The 22,206-nt window shown below is 45.5% G+C and overlaps 1 protein-coding gene across 1 annotated transcript in view; it reads left to right on the top strand.

The window, feature by feature from the left end:
- The window catches only part of saxo4 (stabilizer of axonemal microtubules 4), a 235,906-nt gene that overhangs the window by 104,677 nt on the left and 109,023 nt on the right, over positions 1-22,206 (top strand). The window contains exon 10 of the mRNA XM_086007780.1: positions 7,086-7,271. Coding sequence (XP_085863906.1) covers positions 7,086-7,271 — 186 coding nt within the window. The remainder of the gene's footprint in view (positions 1-7,085; positions 7,272-22,206) is intronic.

The raw sequence follows: 22,206 nt of genomic DNA, 5'->3' as shown, positions 1-22,206 counted from the left end.
TTTCCAGGCAGCTGCCACGATGCCTTTATCCTGCGGCAGAGTACTCTGCATGACATGTTCGAGACACAGCCTCCCCCAAGAGGATGGCTACTCGGGGACAAAGGCTATCCTTTGTGTACCTGGCTCATGACCCCACTCCGCGCGCCCAGGACCGCTGCTGAAGAGGCATACAACGAGAGCCATCAAAGGAGCAGAAACATCATCGAGCAAACTATTGGGGTCCTCAAGCAGCGGTTCCGCTGCCTTGATCGTTCCGGCGGATCTCTGCAGTATTCGCCGCACCGGGTCTCCCAATTTGTTGCCGTTTGCTGCATGCTACACAACCTGGCTCTCCGCAGGATTCAGGCACTGCCACCTGACGTTGGACCACCACCTCAGGAGGAGGTGCAGGAGGAGGAGGAGGAGGAGGAGTACGTTCCCAGGAGGGAGCGACAAGGTCCAAGGGCCGTCCGTCGCCAGCTTATTGAACGTAACTTCTAAGCCCCCTGTCAGGGAATGCCTTGTGGCCATGAAGCAAGATGAATGCAGCCGCTCCGCAAGCCCTCAGCCGGCGAAGGCAACAAAGACTAACAAGAACAACCATGGACACTGTCTGAATAAAGATAAATTTATATTTGACAAAAATGAAACCCCTTCCCACATGAATCCCAAAAACAATCAACGGCCCCCACAAAAAGTGCAACAAACGACTCACTCCCACAACCTGGGGAGGAGTAACTCCACATTTGAACAAACCAGGCCTCAACCTCGGCCTTAACGCAAAAAACATACCCATAAACAAAACAACCATGGGCAAAATAAAGATGTCCACTGCCATATAAAATGAAAGCTGGCCACACCCTCTACTTAGTGGCCCGCGAGGGCGAGACCTTGTCCAGCCTTTTGGCGCCCCTGCCCGGCCTGCTGCTCCTCCGCAAGCTCTGCCCAGTGGCTGCTGTGAGGCTGGGGGAAGGCGCCTGAGGGTCAGATGTCCTTCCGCCAGATGGCCTTGGGGGGCGGCCTACACGGGCTTTGGGCCTCGAGGGGCCGGCTGTTGATTGGCGCACATGTGCATGCCCACCATCAGCTCCAGCCGCTTGCCGTTGACGCTCCACTGGGGGACTGGCGGCGACGGATGGCGCAATGTGGGCAAGCTGGCATATTGGAGGCGCTGGCTGGTGATGTCGCACGCTGGCACTCGCCCGGGCACGCACTGCACGATCCGCACCAATCAGCCGAAGGGCGGATCGCTGTGCTGCTGCAGCGCGGCGGGTGTCCTGGCGATGCCTGGCTGAGGCAGCGCGTGTGGCAGCAGTGATTGCCCCTGTTGCCCTGGTCTGCGCCCGCATCACATCCGCCACTGACTTGACGGCATCAGCCAGCGACTCCATCGCCGGAGGCATCCGTTCCACTACCTCCATCATCATCCGGCCACTCTCGGCATTTGATGCCCCAAACTCCCGCACACTGGTCGCCAGCGACTCGATGGCCTCAGGCATCCATCCCACCACCTGCATGAGCTCTGTGTGGCGGCGGTCCGAATCCTCGGCCATTTGGTCCAGCTGGCGCACCTCCTCCGAGGTGAAGGTGGCCGGACTGGAGGCGGGACTCTCCCACTGGGGAGCAGGGGTCCGAGCTAGGCGACCCTTGGCACGTTGCTGACGCCGAATGTCCGCAGCAACTGCACTCCCCTCCGATCCTTCCCCCCTCTGGGGGGAAGGCCGCTGCCCACCCGCAGCCCTCCTGGGTGGCTGGACGCCACTGGTCCCAGCAGCTGCACTCCCCTCCGAAAGTTGCTCCAGGCTCTCGTCCAGGGAAGACGTGTCCAACACTTCGCCCTCTGCTGCGGGACCTGAGTCCTCCCCTGATGGTCCGGGTTGCTCTTCCTCCTCCTCCTCCTCCTCCTCCTCCTGTTCGGAGGGGCTGTCACTGGCAGCTTCAGGGAGCTCTTCGTCACCAGCTGAAAGCAGGAAGGCACAAGAGTAGCTTCAGAGTGAGGAGAGGGCATCAGCGAGGGAGTCATGACTGGTGGCATTCAGCGCATTGGTGGCACAGTGGCAAAGGAGGTAGCTCGGATGCGCAAGTGCGACGAGAGAGGGCCAAAAGCCGAGGTCCTTACCATTGCCGGGCAGCGGAGGGTCGGCTTCTCCGCATGCTCTGGGCACAATCACGCGGCCTCCCATGAGGCCACTCACGCGCTCCTCCAGGGGAGTGAGCTTCTGGAACTCGGCGTGGCCTCCCCCGGTGATGTCGCGGCGCTTGCGATTATTCGCAAGTTTAGCCTGCAAGAGAAAGGATGGGCTCTACGTACGGTGTGTAGCCGTGACGTAGTGTGCACTGCCTCCCATGGTGGAATAGCTTGGCCAGAGTGTAGCCCTGATCTAGTGTGCACTGCCTCTCATGGTGGAATAGCTTGGCCAGTGTGTAAAGTGCAGAATGTGCAATTGATGCTCATGACTGTCCCAAAGCTGCTGGCTGAGGGCTGCCCGTTAGGCCTTTCAGGTCCCTTTGCCCATCATGTCAGGTGTACATGCAAGAATGAGGAGGAGAGTGGAAAGGGTACTCACCCTGACAATCCTGGTCAGGTCATTGTATTTCTTCCGACATTGCACCTTGTCCCTGGGGGCATCGCCGTAGGACGACACCCTGGTGGCGATCTCCCTCCAGGCTTCGGTGTAGACGCAGTGGGTGGGATTCCTGCCAGTGTCTGGGAACAAGATCCTGCGCCTCTTCTCCAATGCTGTCAGCATGATATCCAGATCACGCTCTGAGAAGCGCAGGGCATGCTCACGGGCCTTCTCATGCGTTGCCATGGCTCCTTGGGCTCAGCAGCAGTGTTGAGGCCTAGTTTGAAAGCTGCAGTGTGCAGGGCGTGGCAGCAGACCAAATCGTCCCTTCCCCCTTTAAGAGCTGGCCGGCGCCACGGGGTCTGCTGTCAATCAAAAAATGACCGCACCCGCGCTGCGCCCCGCCTCGGCGCTATCCCTCTGCACCGCCGGCTTAGCGCCTAAAGATAGTCGTGTAACGCCTCTTTTAGCGCTCCAGCAACCTCTTAGGGCGGAGCAACTGAATTTCGGCGAAGGGGGCGCAACTTTGGGGCGGGCGCTAAAGTCGGGCGGGCGCTAACGTTAGCGCCCCAAAACTGGCAAAACTGAATTTCTAGGCCAATGTTCTTAATAGCAGTGGATGCTCACTCGAAATGGCCTGAGGTGATAAAAATGTCCTCAACCACTACAGAGAAAACGATTGCAGTCCTACGGACCATATTTGCCAGGAACGGCTTGCCAGAGCAGATTTGCTCTGATAATGGACCACAGTTTGTGTCTGAAGAGTTTCGAAAATTTATGAGAAGGAATGGGGTAAGGCATTACACATCCGCCCCGTATCATCCAGCCACAAATGGATTGGCTGAGAGGTTTGTACAAACCTTTAAAAAGGCGATAAAGGCCATGTGCGACGATGAAATTCCACTACAGCATAAGGTGGACAATTTCCTATTAGCCTACAGAAATGCGACACATGCAGTCACCAACCAGACCCCGGCCATGATGTTCTTTAACCGAAGGTTGAGATCTCGTCTGGATTTGCTCAGACCAAATGTGCGAAGAAATGTTGAGGATAAACAATTCCAGCACATCAATGAGAAGCCGACAAGGAGCTTCAATGTAGGACAACCAGTCTTGGCCCGTGACTACTGAACAGAGAAATGGCAACCCGGAACGATATGCACAAGGCAGGGGCCATTAATGTACACAGTGGATGTCGGGGAGAACATTGTGAGACGCCACGTCGATCAGATCTTAGCGTCACAGGAACGAGTCAACCCCATGTCTCGAGTACCTGGGGATGAACCCGACATACCGGTAGCATCTATCTCCGAACCAGTAGCAGTGGAAACCGATGAACTAACCGACAAAAAGGGGCCAGAATCGCCTCCGCACCAAGAACAAGAACCTCAGGAAAGGCGCTATTCAGAAAGGATCAGGAAGCCGCCCCAAAGACTGAATCTATAAATGGACTATTGTTGTTTAATGTACATGTTAAAGTGTTAATTGTTATTTGAATATTATGGGTACTGCTAATCTAAAAGGGGAGGAATTGTAGTGTATGTACCTTTAAGAGAGAACTACTTTTACAGCTCCTGTATACTGTAGTACCGGAAGTGACCACACCTGTATATAAGCCTTGAGCATGCCTCTGTTCCCCCAGTCTTTAGACTACCCTACTCTAGTAAATACCTGTTGATTGTTAAGTTACAGCATCCGTGTGGTTATTGAAAAACATCATACTCTCAGAATCACGGATCTAACAATAATATTTCAATGAAACAGAATGTTTGAAAGCACTTTAGCCAGACAGAAGACTCAATGATGCATGATTTGAGTAGATGTGCAGAAACATGGAATTTGTCCATTTTTCTGTTCAGACTTTGTTCCCCATTCCACACTGAAGCAACCATCAACTTAGCTAGTAAATTTGCCCAACAAGTTAGAAAGTCTATTGAGCTTTAGTTCATCCATGCGGAGATAATAAAACCTGCAAGTTTCTTAAATGAATCCAAATATTTTTGCCTCCATTACCCAACCCAGAAATCTGTTTCTTGTGTGAAGAACTTTCTGACCGCATTCCTAAATTTGGTTTTTGAATCAGTATTCCTATGCCTATTTTCTTTGTGCCCTAATTCACATATCTCAAAAGTTAAGATTCCTTCAGAAGCTTACTGTGGCACTATTAAACCGGGATAAACAGGTTCAATGTGTGGTCTGCTCTAACTGATCTCAGCTAGAATGTAGTAGGGGTGCTATAATCGCCTTGGTATCTTAGGACTCGGGAGGGAAAAGAATCAGCCAAAGCCATGATTTATACTGTGACATAAATATAATTGCAAAATACTGCGGATGCTGGAAATCTGAAATAACAACAGAAAATGCTGGAAATACTCAGCAGGCCAGGCAGCATCCGTGGAGAGAGAAACAGAGTTAACGTTTCAGGTCTGGGACCCTTCATCAGAACTGGAAAAAGCTGGAGATGTAACAGATATTAAGCAGGTGCAGAGACGGGTGGGGGGGTGGTGGTTAGGAGGGGAGGAAGGAGTAGAAAGAACACCCTGTACTTTTGTAAGAGGCAGGAAAGATAAAATGTTGCAAATGGGAATGGCAAAAATGTGTCTGCAGCAGTGAAATAGCCTGCTGGCACTCAACAACAACAACAACAACAACAACTTGTATTTAAATAGCACCTTTAACATAGTAAAACGTCCCAAGGCGCTTTGCAGGGGTATTATAAGACAAAATATTTGACACCGAGCCACCCAAGGAGAAATTAGGGCAGGTGACCAAAAGCTTGGTCAAAGAGGTAGGTTTTAAGGAGCGTCTTAAAGGAGGAAAGCGAGGTAGACAGGCAGATAGGTTTAGGGAGGGAATTCCAGAGCTTAGGGCCTAGGCCACAGAAGGTTGAGCGATTATAATCAGGGCTGCTCAAGAGGGCAGAATTAGAGGAGCACAGATATCTTGGCGGGTTGTGGGGCTGGAGGGGATTACAGAGATAGGAAGGGGTGAGGCCATAGAGGGATGTGAAAACAAGGATGAGAATTTTGAAATCGAGGCATTGCTAAACCGGGAGCCAATGTAGGTCAGCGAGCACATGGCTAATGGGTGAACGGGACTTGGTGTGAGTTAGGACATGGGCAGCCGAGTTTTGGATGACCTCAAGTTTACGTAGGATAGAATGTGGGAGGCCAGCCAGGAGTGCATTGGAATAGTCGCAGGAGAAGTGGTGGTGAGGTATAGCTGGGTGTCATCAGCGTACATGTGGAAACTGACGCTGTACTTTTGGATGATGTCGCCAAGGGGCAGCATGTAGATGAGAAATAGGAGGGGGCCAAGGATAGATCCTTGGGAGACACCAGAGGTAACGATGCGGGAGTGGGAAGAGAAGCCATTGCAGGTGATTCTCTGGCTATGATTAGATAGATCAGAATGGAACCAGATGAGTGCAGTCCCACACAACTGGACGACGGTGGAGAGGCGTTGGAGAAGGATGGAGTGGTCAACCATGTCAAAGGCTGCAGATAAGTCAAGAAGGATGAGGAGGGATAGTTTACCTTTGTCACAATCACAAAGGATGTCATTTGTGACTTTGATGAGCGCCGTTTCGGTACTCAGGCAGGGGCAGAAACCTGATTGGAGGGATTCAGACATGGAGTTGCGGGAAATATGGGCAGGGTTTGGGAGGTGACAACACATTCAAGGACTTAGGAGAGGAAAGGGAGGTTGGAGATGGGGCGGTAGTAGGGGTTAAGGGTTGGTTTTTTGAGGATGGGGTGATGACAGCAGATTTGAGGGAGAGGGGGGACAGTACCTGAGGAGAGAGAACCGTTAACATGCAATCACCTACGATAAGCTCATGGATGGCAAGGGCCTTGTTTACAAGTGAACGGACATTCTGGAGGGAGATGCGGAGAGGGTCGGTGATGGCTGACGCACTGCCAGTGTCCACAGGGTCAGCGCTGGGGGGGGGGCGGTGAGTTGGACGGGGAGGAGATTGGCAAGATTAGCCCCCAGTGGGCGTGCTGGGTGGGATGGTCGGCGAGAGAGTAGGATGGGACAGTTGGGGTTGCTGCTCGTAAGGAGGCAGCGATGAGTGCCTTGAAGGGCCCTTCGTAGAATGCCAAGAGAGGCACAGAGGGAAGCTGGAAGCTTACCTAAGAGGGAATCAAGCCTGGCACGATGACAGGAGAGTAGAAAAGTATTGCCTGGGCTCATGCATGAACAGTATTGTTTCAGGAGAGAAGAAAAGAAAATGGGTACATAGTTAAGAAGGGAGACAAATTTGCGACCTCTGGGAATCAGAAGACTCTCAAGTTTAAATAATTCCAAACGTGCAGTTTACTAACTGTATACTAAATTAACAGTGTAAATTTTTATTACATTCTTGAATTTCTTGGTTATCACAAATATTCCTATGCTGCCTATTTTGATTGGATGATAAAAATGATATGAAAACCAAGCCCAGTAGAATATAACACAATTCCTACCAGTAATTAAATATTTGGGCAGTAAGTGTATTCAGTATTCATGCTAATGTTATTCACCTCTTCATCGTAGCTGCCAAGCGGGCTACAGAACCTTCCTGCTGATAAGATAGAGAAGCTAAAGAAGGAAGACCCAGTTGAGTACCTGAATAGAAGCCACCTTGATGAACCTAGCAGCATCAACACCCTGACCTACAGAAAACCGCAGCATAGACCATTACAAACAGAACTACTGGGACGTGTTAACATTGGTGCTCCGGTAAGAAAAGCAGTTCCTCTTTTGTGCCAGGCTTGGGTTTATGTGCCATAGCAACTTTTTGTGTGTTTTAGAATTGGAGTCAGTAACAGTTGTTATGTGGCAGTCATCATTTGCACAGCAAGATCCCAGAAATAGTAATGAAAGGAATGACCAATTCATTTATTTTTGATGGTGGTGATTGAAAGAGGAACATTGGCCAGGACTGCAGGAGAATTCCTTTCAAATAATGCCATAGCATGTTTAATTTAATGCCTAATTGAAAGGATGTAACCCCGACAAGGGAGCACTCTGTCGGTACTGCACTGCCATGTTAGCCTAAATTATGCATTCAAGTCCTGAAGTTTGGTTGAACCTACAACCTTCTAATGCAGCAGTGAGAGCAACTGAACCAAGCTGACATTCTTAATAGATTGGACTCCACTCGTAACAGATTGAGTGGGCTTCATTTATAGCAGATGTGGTTTTTTCAGACTGTTGGGTAAACCAGGCAAGTTGTGCCTGCCTGGACCCTATGCATTAAAAGTGATGCATGCGCTATTGATTTGTCCAGAAATACCAATGGCACAGTACTTTCCTCCTCATAGAAATACAGCTCTCCTTAGTTCTTGGTTCTCCAGTCCTTCCCAACTCCATAGCTGTTGATCCTCGATTCAGAACTTCTCAGCCCTCTAACTCCACAGCTGATCCGCGATTCAGAACATCAGATTCCTCCCACTCCCCAGCCTCTCCAATTCCATACACAGAAACATTCTTTGCAACACAACAAGCAGCCATTTATAGAGGCCAAAAATGTGCTGCACAGAATACACTAGCCTACCTGTTCTTCTTCCTGTCTGCATCCTCACCATGTTAAAATCAAGGCCCAAGTCTCCTACGCTAGTTGATTCTTTCCTAGAACTTTCTTACCTCCCAGAAGAATAAAAGTTTATATTACACAAATCTTTTGATCCTTTTATAAGTATCCAAGAAATGCTGCTGTACTGCACAAACATACTTACTATCAGTTTGAATTCCTATTAAGGGAATACCTCGATGATGTGGATATATTTTATGCTGCAAAGCTGGTCATATTACCAAAACATTGCCTTTACCATGTACATACTCCAAAAAATCCATTGCATTGCAGTTAATATTTTTGGAGGCCACTAGAATGATCTATATATCTGGAACACTCATTACCACATCTCATTAAAGTAGATGAAAAGCATTAAAAACACATGAAACACACATTTCTATCATTTCATCAGCCCCCAAGTTCAGTAATGTGGCTGGATGCCCAGAATACACATCTGTTAAAGCAGAAATTTTATTGTACTGCCAATGACCTGAAAATGTTTAAAATACACCCTATTGCATCTAAAGCTTCCCCTGCACTACTCCTTACTGTTGGTCATATTTTATTTTCTCATTGTTAAAGCATTGGCATTAGTGTTCCATTCCTCACAAAATGAAAAACCTTATAACAACACGGATGGAGATTTCAGCCTTCATGCCAATATGCAGGTCGCAAGTTTGAGTCATTTGGTAGCACTCTAGCCTGTTACAAGTTTAGGGTTTTACCATACATATTCTCTCAGGTCAATCGCATAAGTGGTCTGTGTGCCCTATTTTTTGAGGTGTGCTCGTAATGCCCAATATCTAACCATGCCCTGTAGCAATGTATTGCATGCTCTAACAATCCTCACATTTCTGCATAGTGACAATATTAAATTGATAACCTCCTGTTAATGCTTCCCCAACTAAAGGAAATAGCTTTACCCTATTCACTCCATCAAAACCCTTCATCATTTTAAAAACCTCAATTGAATCTCTTCTTAGCCTTCTCTGCTCCAGTGAAAATAGTCTTAATACCTTAAGCCTCTCTTCATAACTATTGTTTCCTATCTGTGGTGAATCTATGCTGTACTCTCTCAATGGTTTTAATGTACTTACTATAATGGGATGCCCAAAACTGCACAAAGTATTCTAACTGGTCTAACCAATGTTTTGTATAAATATATTGCTACTTTACTATTGTACTCTATGCTCTTATTTATAAAACCCAAAGAGCTAGTTTAACCTTTTTTTTTACTTTATCTACCTGCATTTTCACTTTCAGAGAAGTATGTATTTTATTTCCTGTCTATCAACCAACTTTTTATCCAGGCTGCTACATTTCCTCTTCTACCGTGTGCCTGAATTTTTCTCACAAGCCTCTTGTGAGACACCTTATCGAACACTTTCAAAGAATCCATAAAAGCTACATCTACTGTGTTCCCTTTATCTATCAAAATTATTCCCATCTACAGAAATCGCTATTAAAATTTGGAAAACGTGATTTGACTTTAACAAATCCATGTTGGCTGACCTTGATCAACCAGTGCATTTCTAAAGGCACACTAATTTTATATTGAATTGTGGATTCTAAGAGTTTGCCCACAGACAACATTAGGCTAACTGCCCAATAGTTACCCGATTATTTCCTCTCTTCCCTTGATTACTCTCGAGTCCTATGGCAAAATTTTGCATATTTAAGGAGGGTTGAAAAATTGTGCCAGAACTGTTGTTGTTTTGTCTGTTTTCCTTCGACAGCTTTGGGTACATGCCATAAGAGCCTGATGACTTATCCACCTTGAATTCTGCTACTTTTTTTTCCAGAACTAATACCTTTTCTACAGTTAGCTCCATCAATTGTTCCATAACCTTCTTCTCACTTCCACTTGTAAAAATGCATTTGTAAAAAGAGATGCAGCATATTTAATTAATATCTCTGCCATAACTTCATCCTTTACAATTAGACTCCCTCCTCCTCCATCCCCGAGTAGTCCTACGATCTCTTTGACTATTCCTTTACTCATTGTGGCCGAGAAATTCGACTTCTGCCTGAAACAGGTTGGATCTCATTTAAATGCTGTCAGCAAGCTGCACGCACCAGTTGTGCAAGAGTGAGAAATCAATCGGCTTCGAAGCAAGTTAGGTCCGGACGGTCGACGTTATCCTGGGAGCAGGGGGGTGGTCTCGAATGGGCAACAAGTGGGCCGAAGTTTTTTGTGGGCCCAGGAAGAGCACTCCTGCTTCTCCTGAGCTCATAAATTAAAAATTAAATATTTCCTGGGCCTATTTTTAAGGACCACTAGTTAGTTGCTTAATGCCTGCGCTGTGCCTGCAATTGCTGTATGACCCTAATTTACATATTTAAGTAGCCGTACACCAGCTTCAGGCAGACGAGCTGCTTGTCAATTTGCAGGCCTTTCTGAATATCACATCATTTTTTCTACTGCTGGCCTGTTTTTCAGGTGCAAAATGATGGACCATGAGTTGAATTTCTCACCCACAAGTTTATAAAAGCCTTCTAACTTTTTCCTTTTATACTATCTGTTAACCTATTTCATATTCCCTTTTTAACTTCCTAATCTCTCTTTTCACCTCCCTGCTACATTTTCGATATTCTCGTAATTATTTTCAGCATTGTTAGTCTAATACCTGTTCCTTTTATGTTTTATACCGCTCGGGCTGCAGTGGTTCAAGAAGGCAGCTCACCACCACTTTCTCGAGGGCAATTAGGGATGAACAATAAATGCTGGCCTTGCCAGCGATGCCCACATCCCATGAATGAATAAAAAAAATGTTTAGTTTTGATTTATTTATCCAAGGAACTCTATTCTTTGAAGCGTTCCCATTTTTCCTTCTAGGAATGTATTTATTTTGCACTCTATGCATTTCATATTTGAAGATTCCTCACTGCTGATTTGTCAATTTGTTTGTTAAATTTTGTGCATGGTTAATTTGGGCCAGGTCTCCTTTTCTCTTGCTAAACTTTTCCATTTTTAAGTTTAGTACTCCTATCTTCGACTATTCATTATCCTCTATGGGTTTGAGGGCCAGTTTGGGACTTGCGTGCATATTCTAGGATGACACTCTATTGTAATACTGAGGAAGTGCTAGATTGTTGGAAGTGCTGTCCTCTGGAAAAGATGTCCCGTCTGAGGTGTCAGTGCTTGGATTCTTACTGTTTTTAATCTGCAATTGGTGAACTGGATATTGAACTGAGGTAGAAGCATGTCAAATTTGTTGATGTCAAAGCCTCCAGCCTCACCATCCCTGATGCCCATGGTTCTGCCTGAGCCGCTAATCTCCAGAGCTTCCTGTTCTGCTTGCGGAGGCCTGTGAAGTTGCGTACTCCTCCCCTGGTCTTGGTCCTCTCCCTCGCATTATGCGTTATTTTGTCCTGCAGAAAGAGAGGGTGAGAGCTAGTGAAAAGGTAAGTGGAGATTTGTGGGGCTTGTGCATGTGCTGAGAGGTGGAGAAGAAGAAAGATGGAATAAGGATGGGGACATAATCGTCCAGAAGATGCTGGGAAGTTGTGTCATTAGAAGGACTCATTAACAGAGCTTGCCATTATTAATTAGTACAAAATTCAGCAATTTGCAGAGTAAAAGATATATGCCATGAGTTCCGATCCTCTGCAAATTGCTGGACGATTTTTGCCGTTCCACTGTTAGCCTCGCCAAAGCCAACAAAAGTCCCCTCTCATCGAGAGGCTCCCCATTGAAGTTAATGGCTATCATGAAATTGCTGGATTTACAACTTTCTGAATTATTCCAGCTGCAGCCATTTAGGGCTGGCAATTAATGTCATATAGGACCCTGTTAATGACGTGATTTATGGTCCTCACATGACACTCAACCTTGGAGGCCCATAAAGGGACCAATTACGCTATGGAATAAAAACAGACAATGCTGGAATTACTCAACAGGTCAGGCAGCATCTGTAGAGAGAGAAACAGAGTTAACGTTTCAGGTTGATGAACCTTCATCAGAACTGGAAAAAGTTGGAGATGTAACAGATTTTTAAGCAAGTGTAGGGTCAGGGAAAGGGGGGAAGGGAGGAAAGAACAAAAGGGAAGGTCTGTGATAGGATGGAAGGCAGGAGAGATTAAAAGACAAAAGGGGTGATGGTGCAAGGCAAAAGGAGATGGTAATGGGACAAGTTAAGAAACAAAAGATGACTCTAGAAGAGGTATAAATGGCAGTGGCAGAATCATCATCAGCTGTCATGTGAGAGAAAAAAAAATAGGGGCCGAAGTTATGGTGTGAAATTGTTGAACTCGATGTTGAGTCCAGAAGGCTGTAAAGTGCCTAATCGAAAGATGAGTGCTGTTCCTCGAGCTTACATTGAGCTTCGTTGGAACAGTGTAAGAGGCTGAGGAGAGAGAGATCAGAGTGGGAGTGATGCGTAGAATTAAAGTGACAGGTGACAGGAAGTTCGGGGTCACACTTGCGGACTGATCAGAGGTATTCCGCAAAGCGGTCACCCATTCTGTGCAGGAGATGCAACACCTGCCCTTTTACCTCCTCCATTCCCACTGTCCAGGGCCCCAAACATTCCTTCCAGGTTAAACAGCGATTTACTTGTACTTCTTGCAATTTAGTATACTGTATTCGCTGCTCACAATGCGGTCTCCTCTACATCGGGGAGACCAAATGCAGACCTTAAACATTATGGGCCAGATACTCCAATCCCTACGGGTGTGTACGCACTGCGCATGCGCTGAAAACCGGCATTTCCGATCTGTCAAGAATGCTTTTGGCAGATCGGATGCCTACCCTGGAGAAGGGCCTCTGCGGGTAGATAGTTCCGCTTTCTGGAGACCCTCCGACCGCAGAAAACCCTTAGAATTCTTACGCCTGGTAAGGCCTGCTTTTACCAGGATAAGAGTTGAAAAAAAGTCAAAAAGAAAAAAAAAATTTCAATCATTTATCATTTAAAAATACTTTTAAAAAAGGTAAGTTTATTTTTAGCCCCGTAAAAAACTTTCATTATTTTTTTCAAAAAATGAAATTTTTGTTTAATTTATTGTAATTTCAACTAATTTAAAAAATGTGATTAAAAAAATTATTTAATGTTTTAAAGTGTTTTTGGGGTGATCTCCATTCATATATTTGACAGGTCTATCTGTGAAGTGTATGAAGGGAGATTCCCTTCTTCTATTGGCTCCCCATGGCCCACGTGATCCCAGGGATGCTTGCGAACCGCATGCGCCTCTGGGATACGTAGGGCCTGCGCACTTGGATTTGGAGACGCCCAGCATCGGAACTATACACACCTTGGGAGCCCTCAGGTAAGTGCGTAGATTTTTTCCAGATCGGAGGCTTCCGCACGCAGGAAGCCTCCGATCGGAAAATACGGCCCATTAACTCTGTTTCTCTCTCTACAGATGCTGCCTGACCTGCTGAGTATTTCCAACATTTTCTGTTTATATTTCAGATTTCCAGCATCCGCAGTATTTTGCTTTTGAATTAAACTGTGGAGTCTCACTCCAGCAGGTTGTGAATTATTCCTAGAGGTTTTTAATTATTTTTTATCTGTCTTGACGTTTTCTTGTGCCATACTTGCCATCCACACCCCAGTTAGTGTTGGAAGGTAATAATATTCAGGATGCAAAGCTGTTTCGACACTCAGAAGAAGGTCACTCATTCATAGAATCAGAGAAATTTACAGTGTCTGTGCTGGCCGAAAAAGAGCTATCCAGCCTAATCCCACTTTCCAGCTCTTGGTCCATAGCCTTGTAGGTTACGGCACTTCAAGTGCATAGCCAAGTACTTTTTAAATGTGATGAGGGTTTCTGCCTCTACCACGCTTTCAGCCAGTGAGTTCCAGAACCCCACCACCCTCTGGGTGAAAAAAGTTCTCCTCAACTCCTCTCTAATCCTTCTACCAATTACTTTAAATATATGCCCCCTGGTTATTGACCTCTCTGCTAGGGGAAATAGGTCCTTCCTATCCACTCTATCTAGGCCCCTCATAATTTTATACACCTCAATCAAGTCTCCCCTCAGCCTCCTCTGTTCCAAAGAAAACTACCCCAGCTTATCCAATCTTTCCTCATAGCTAAAATCCTTCAGTCCTGGCAACATCCTCGTAAATCTCCTCTGTACCCTCTCTAGTGCAATCACATCTTTCCTGTAATGTAAACATTCAAATGGAAATTAGATAGATTTCTTTCAGAAAAGAACATTTTGGGATTCAGTATATGAGTAATTTGAGACATGACGTGGTAAGAGTAGCATTTTCAAAATTTGAGTGTAGCATTTAAAAATACAGTTCTGGCTGAACACGGCAGCAGCAGACTGGAGGACAAGCAGTAAGTATGGAACAGTGCTTGGCTCACTCACTTGACTCTCGTCCAACTTTTTGCATGTCTCATCAATCTTTTTCTGATACTTTTCAAGAATGTCAACCACAAGATCATCTGGCACACAGAGCTGGCACATGCAGCCAAACAAGGTAGCAGCAGGGTGTGGCACACAGGCACAGAAAAAAAGCGCCATAATTTCATTAACTCAGAGCGGCAGGCCTTCCTCGAGGAAACTGACATCAGGAGCCACAGACTGCTGAGTGTCCATGGCAGCAAACCTGCCAGAAATGGCACTTGCACCATCTGATGATGATGAAGAGGAGGAAGAACAGAGACAGAATTACCTCCTTGTGATCTATGATGATAATGAGGAGATAGACAAGGAGATGATGATGAAGAGGGAGATGAACGAAATTAAATGAGACTCAAGCTCACCCATGCATGCCTTTCAAACCCTGATAGTCCTCTCAATGCTTTTTGGGCCACTCTCGGTGGAGTCATTGTCCACAGGAGTAGGGAGTGGGCTTTGCCACTATCCATTGACCTGATTTTCTTGCTTGAAGTCAGGGGGCCAAATTTTGAAGAATGAATGTATCTTGACAACTTCCAGCATATCTGGTGTTGACATGTAGAATCCTCTGCATATTGTCCCATGCAACCTGTTCATTGAGAGAGTGGAAGCCCTTAATGTTGCGGTAGTTGAGGGGGTGTTCTGTGGAAGCTCACAAAGTAATATCAGTGTTATCGATTACATCCTGGACCTTGGGAAATGGGGCAACAGTGTAAAACTGGATGGCCCTATTTTCCTGCAGTCTTGCTGTGATGCCAAAGGTGACAAATTGCCCAGCTGTACTGTAAAGTCAGTTAGTCATTTGATTAGTGCATGAATGTACTGCAGCCCAGCTGATATTACAGAGATCGCACATTGGTTGCCAGAAATGCGTCTGCCCATAAAAGTTGAGTGCGATGGTCACCTTCATAGCCACAGAGAGCAGTGCGGGCAGAATATGGCTGCAGGTCTAAATGCAGTCGGTAACAGAGCAGCACCATTGCCTTTTTGGTGAGCCACACTCTTCTTGTACACATCTCCTCAGTAAAGCCCTCATATGACCTTTGCTGCCTCTATATTCTATGGGACAAATGTAATAACTGGTTGGCTACTTTATCCTTAAATGCAGCCTGACTCTCTTCCATCCTGCGCTGCTATTCCTCCTCCTCCTCCATGATAATAGCATACAAGGATGTTCCCATAGGGAATGCCATCCGTACTCCTGAGTATAATGATCAGTAACATGTCATTCTAGAATGGTACACTAGGTAGAGCTGTATGTTTAGTAGTGGGCTACCCACAAGGCAGTAGTCAAGATGGATGCCTGTACACTAGTCCACATGGCTGAATAAATGACTAGTTCAAGCTAGCTGTTCATAATGAAAATGTCTATTTATTTATGAACATAACATGGTACCAGAAGTGGTAATATCTGCTGAATATTGTGAAACGCGACATGGAGAATTTGAAGCCACCGGAGGGTTTGAAATTCACGGGGAATGTCGACTGCAATTGGCGGACTTTCAAACAACAATTCGAACTCTACATTGCTGCCATCGGGTTCGGTACGATGCCAGATGCAAGGAAAATAGTGTTACTGCTCATGGTTGCAGGCCCGCAGGCGATAGAGGTATTTAATACGTTTGTCTTTGATCAAGAGGAGGACAGAGAAAAAATGGACGATGTGCTAAAGAAGTTTGATACATTGTTCTCCCAAAAAGAACGAGACCTATGAGAGGTACGTGTTCTGTTCACGGACACAGCAGCAAATTGAGACTTTTGATAGCTTTGTGACCGATCTGAAATTGAAAGCACAGACATGTAATTTCTCTGAACTGAAATCATCCATGATTCGTGACCAGATTGTGTTTGGTATTCATGATAAAAAGGTCAGGGAACGTCTGTTGAGAGAAACCGAACTAACATTGGAGAATGCTGTGAAAATATGCCATGCCAGCGAGCTAGCTCAACAGCACGCAAAGACTTTCAGTGAAATTAATAATAATACGACTGTAGTGAGTGACTGTGCTGCTGTCGGTGCTGTGTCCTACAAGGGGAAGAAACATGGGCAGAACAGAAATGCAAAGCAATCGGAGGATGGAATTTTAAATTGTAAACGCTGTGGTTACCAGCACCAGTCAAGACAATGCCCAGCATTTGGGAAAATGTGCACAAAATGTAATGGAAAGAATCACTTTGCCAAACAATGCTTTTCAAAAGTAAAAACAAAGAAAGGGCAACAAGTCAATGTGATTGAGGACACTGATTTAAGTGAGTCATTTTTTGTAGGAATGGTGTCATGTGACAATATCAAAAAGGATACAGAAAATGTGCAGCCCTCAGGAATGGACAATGCTGAACATAAAGTTAATGCAGTAAAAGAGGACAAATGGATGATGCCACTGCAGGTAAATGGAGCATTAGTTACATTGCAACTAGACACTGGGACAAAAGCAAACTTAATCAGTATGAGTGACATTAAAAATATGAAAGAAAAGCCCAAAATACAGAAAAAGTCAGTACTACTGGAGGACTATAATGGACAGAAAATAGATAGCTTAGGTGTATGCAGACTTAAAGTGACAGTCAAAGACAAAGTGCATCATCTCATGTTTTCTGTTGTGGCTGAAGGACTTGATTCACTACTAGGTGACAAAGCTTGTGAGGACTTAGAACTGGTCAAGAGAGTCTACCGTATAAACTGTGCCATAAGCAGACCAGATGACTCGGTGGATTCTGTAGTGAGTAATTTCCAGGATGTGTTCAAAGGATTTGGAGTTCTACCATTCACTTACAAGATCCAGCTAAAGGAGGATGCTCAGCCAGTGGTACATGCTCCACGGAGAGTTCCAGCACCCCTGCGTGACTGGCTCAAGAAAGAACTGGACAGAATGACCACACTAGGAATCATCAGGAAAGTCGAAGAGCCAACAGACTGGGTTAACTCCATGGTATGTGTAAAGAAAAAGAACAATGATCTAAGAGTATGCATGGATCCAAAGGACTTAAATGCAAACATAAAACGTGAACACTACCAGATTCCCAAGCGAGAAGAAATCACCAGTGAAATGTCAGGCGCCAGATACTTCACAAAGCTCGATGCCTCACAAGGATTTTGGCAACTAAAACTGGATGAAGAGAGCACCAAATACTGTACCTTCAACACACCATTTGGCAGGTATTGTTTCCTCAGAATGCCTTTCGGGATAATATCTGCATCTGAAATCTTTGATAGAGTGATGGAACACATAATTGAAGGTCTGGAAGGAGTTCAGGTCTATGTTGATGACATCATCATCTGGGGCTCCACTCTGAAAGAACACAATGAAAGACTGACTAAAGTGCTACAGAGCATACGCCGGAATGGACTGAAGCTCAACAAAGCCAAGTGTCAGTTTGGCGTCCAGGAAGTCACTTTCCTAGGAGATAATCGATCTGGTAAAGGAATAGAGCCAGATATGGAAAAAGTAAACACCATACTCAAAATGCCCCTACCCACTGACAAAAAAGGAGTGCTACGCATCATGGGGATGATAAACTTCATTGGAAAGTTCATTCCTAACTTGTCAGCCAAGACAGCCTGTCTGCGAGACCTGCTACATAAAACAAATGAGTTCGCATGGACAGAAAGACATGAACAAGAGTGGATGAACCGCAAAACAGTGCTGACAACCACACCTGTACTCACCTTCTTTGACCCAACAAAGAGAATCAAAGTGTCAACGGATGCATCAAAAGATGGCCTAGGCATGGTCTAGCTACAAGCAGAGGGTGAAGATTGGAAGCCTGTTGCCTATGCCCCCAGGACTATGACTGATTCTGAATGTCGATACGCCCAGATTGAAAAGGAATGTCTAGGCTTGGTAGTTGGACTAGAAAAGTTCCATGGCTACATATATGGACTTCCCACCTTCACAGTTGAGACAGACCACTGCCCACTGGTTGCCATCATAAAAAAAAATGTGAATGAGATGTCTCCAAGGATTCAACGACTCATGATGAAGCTGCAAAGATATGACTTTGAACTGATCTACACACCAGGCAAACACATAGTGTTAGCAGATGCACTATCGCAAGCACCCACAATGAGTCATGTGAGCTCTACTGAGGAAGACGTGGATGTTCATGTGAGTATGGTCACTGCTGCGCTGCCCGTGTCAGACACAAAGTCAAAGCAAATAGCAGACGAAACAGTAAAAGATACAGTGTTACAAACAGTAATAGAGAACATTCATCATGGTTGGCCAAAAGGTTCCTGTCCAAAGTACTTTCACATCAGGTCAGAGTTGAGTGTCACAAGTGGACTATTACTAAAACAGAACAGAATAGTCATTCCACAAACTCTACGTCAAGACATGCTCAAAAGGATTCATGAGGGACACCTCGGAATTGAAAAATGCAAAAGGAGAGCAAGAGACACTGTTTATTGGCCTGGCATAAATAAGGACATTGAGAACATGATAGGCATATGTGAGACATGTCAGAAACACCAAAACAAACAAGCTGACTTACCAACAGCACCATGGCAAAAGGTTGGTATGGACCTCTTTCATTTGAATGGTAAAGACTATCTAATAGTGATTGACTACTATTCTAACTATCCTGAGACGGCACTGCTCTCAAGCACATCAGCAAGCAGTGTCATAATGCATGTTAAATCCATCTTCGCCAGACATGGAATTCCCAGGATTGCCGTTAGCGACAATGGTCCGTGCTTCAACTGTAAGGAGTGGCAACAGTTTGCAGCACATTATGACTTTCAACACATCACATCCAGTCCCCTGTATGCTCAGTCAAATGGTAAGGCAGAGAAAGGTGTTCAAGTTCTCAAACAGCTACTGAAGAAATTAACAGAAAGCAAGTCTGATACTTATCTCGTCCTGTTGAGCTACCGAGCCTCCCCTTTAGACTCTGGTTCTTCACCTGCTGAACTCCTAATGGGTCACAAGTTGTGCACCATGCTACCCTGCTGTGCAAAAGAAAAGCAGAGTAAGGAACTAAGACAGAGACTTCAACTGTTAAAGCTGAAACAGAAATCACACTATGACAAGTCATCCAAAACTCTGAAACCATTGACAAGCGATGATGTTGTCAGGATTGAGGATCCAGATGCATGGAACAGGAAAGCTACAGTTCTTGAGGAAGTAGGACCAAGGTCATACACTGTTAGAACTGAGGAAGGACAGATTCTCAGGAGGAACCGCTGTTCCCTCCTGAAAACACAAACTATCCAAGAGCAAATCGATGACAATGCCGCAACTGAATCTTGTCACTCACCACCAGAACAATCTAACACAAACACACATACAGGCTCTCATGAAAACACATCAGACTTACCTGTGCTGAGAAGATCCACAGGTGAAGTAAAAAAGCCTGATAGACTTAATCTTTGAGTACAAAGAAAACTATAATAAAAGAATGAAAAGCTTAGAGTTCATAAAGTAAAGTTTTGAAAATGTGTTGACCGTTGTGAAGATGTTTATGTCGTTATGATTGATTGATATTGATTTTGTTTAACCTCTAAGGAAGGGGGATGTAATGATCAGTAACATGTCATTCTAGAATGGTACACTAGGTGAAGCTGTATGTTTAGTAGTGGGCTACCCACAAGGCAGTAGTCAAGATGGATGCCTGTACACTAGTCCAGATGGCTGAATAAATGACTAGCTCAAGCTAGCTGTTCATAATGAAAACGTCTATTTATTTATTTATGAACATAACACTGAGAAGCCTCACTGTGGATCGCGGCTGACAGGGGAGGCCAACGTCTCCCGGTGATCTGTCTCTGTTAGAAGCCGTGAGAAGTAAGCCCAGGTCTGTCTGGGTAGGATGGCAAAAATAATTTGCAGCAAAAAAAAGTGTTTCCCAACTCCCCATACTCGAAGGTATTATGTCCGTGAATGATTGAGACACGGACAGCAGGAGTTGAACAAAACAAGTCTTCACTGATGGAAGTCAATAGTGAAACTGAAAACAACAGAGGCCCACTAGCCTCTTTTATACAGGACTGGTCACTGCCGGTACTGCAGTCTGAGACCAGTTATTCTCTTAAAGGTACATACACAACAATTCCTCCCCTTTTAGATAAACAGTACATAACATTCATTTAACAACTAAATGATAACTAATTACAATCACAATTACGGTTGCTAGATACATTGGTTAAGTTTAAGCAATTATAAGTTCAGTCTTTGAGGAGGCTTCCTGATTCTGTCTGGATAACGCCTCTTTGGGGTATCAGGTTCTTCTGGCAATGTTGAGTCGGGATCAATGTCGTTGTTTGGTTCACCTGCTTCCATTATCACCGGTTCTGCGGTAGCTGCAATTGGTACGTCAATTTCATTGCCAGGTGTATCAGATCATGGCGTGGAGTTGACATTTTCCAGTGACTCTAGAATCTGGTCAGCATGGTGTCTTACAATGCTCTCTCCAACGTCCACGGTATACATGAGAGGTCCTTGCCGTGTACAAATCGTTCCTGGCTGCCATTTCTCAGTGCGGTAGTCCCGGGCCAAAACTGGTTGACCTATCTTAAAACTCCTGGTCGGCCTTTCATTCATATTCTGAAACTGCCTGTTCTCCACATCTCTTCGGACGTCTTGCTTAACCAAATCAAAGTGGCATCGTAGTCTTCAATTGAAGAACATCATGGCTGGAGTTTGGTTGGTAACCGCATGTGTCGCATTCCGGTAGGCAAACAAGAAGTTGTCCACCTTGTGTTGTAGGGGTATAGCTTCATTACACATTGCCTTGATAGCTTTCTTGAATGTTTGGACAAACCTCTCGGCCAATCCATTAGTGGCTGGATGATATGGGGCAGATGTGTAATGCTTAACGCCATTGTTCTTTAAGAACCTCCGGAACTCTTCAGACACAAACTGTGGTCCATTGTCAGAGCAAATCTGTTCAGGCAGCCCATTCCTGGCGAATATGGTTCGTAAAACTGTGATAGTTTTTTCCGTGGTGGTTGAGGACATTTTTATTACCTCTGGCCACTTTGAATGTGCATCCACCACAATTAAAAACATCGAGTCCATGAAGGGACCAGCAAAATCAATGTGCACCCTTTGCCATGGAGATGAGGGCCACTCCCATGGATGTAGAGGAGCTTGTGGTGGGGCGTTTTAGACCTTCTGGCATCCTGCACAGCTCTTGGTCATCTCTTCGATTTCTCTATCGATTCCCGGCCACCACACAAACGCTCTGGCTAAGTTCTTCATTTTTACCCCACCCAGATGACCCTCATGAAGCTCATTGAGCACTCTATCCGTCAACTTAGGATTAATTACTACTCTGGATCCACACATCAAGGTTCCTCTGCACACTGACAGCTGTTCTCTTCTCGGCGAGAATGCTGGCAGCAGTCGTTCGCCATGTGCTGGCCATCCCTTCACCGTTAAATCATAGACCCGTGATAGTGTCGGGTCATTCCGTGTTTCCTTTTCTATGTTTGCATTCGTCACAGGGAGACATTCGACTATGGTCGAGTGGAATAACTCCATTGGATCCACTGCAAGGTCTTCTTCTTCCACCGTCGGCAATGGTAGGCGTGACAATCCATCAGCATTCCCATGCTGTTTAGTTGCTTTGTACTCGATGTCATATTGGTGTGCCCCTAGGAAAAGGGACCACCTCTGCAGCCGTTGTGCTGTCATTATTGGTACGCCCTTCTGAGGGTTGAAAATGGAGACAAGAGGTGGATGATCGGTTAGTAGAGTAAATCTTTGACCGTGCAGGTAGTGATTGAACTTCTTCACCCCCCACACTAG

This window comes from Somniosus microcephalus, chromosome 15, assembly GCF_052327205.1.
Source record: "Somniosus microcephalus isolate GS21.2 chromosome 15, FLI_Smic_1.0, whole genome shotgun sequence".
NCBI lineage: Eukaryota > Metazoa > Chordata > Chondrichthyes > Squaliformes > Somniosidae > Somniosus > Somniosus microcephalus.
Note: the sequence above shows the minus strand (reverse complement) of the source record. Positions and strands in the feature narration are given on the sequence as shown.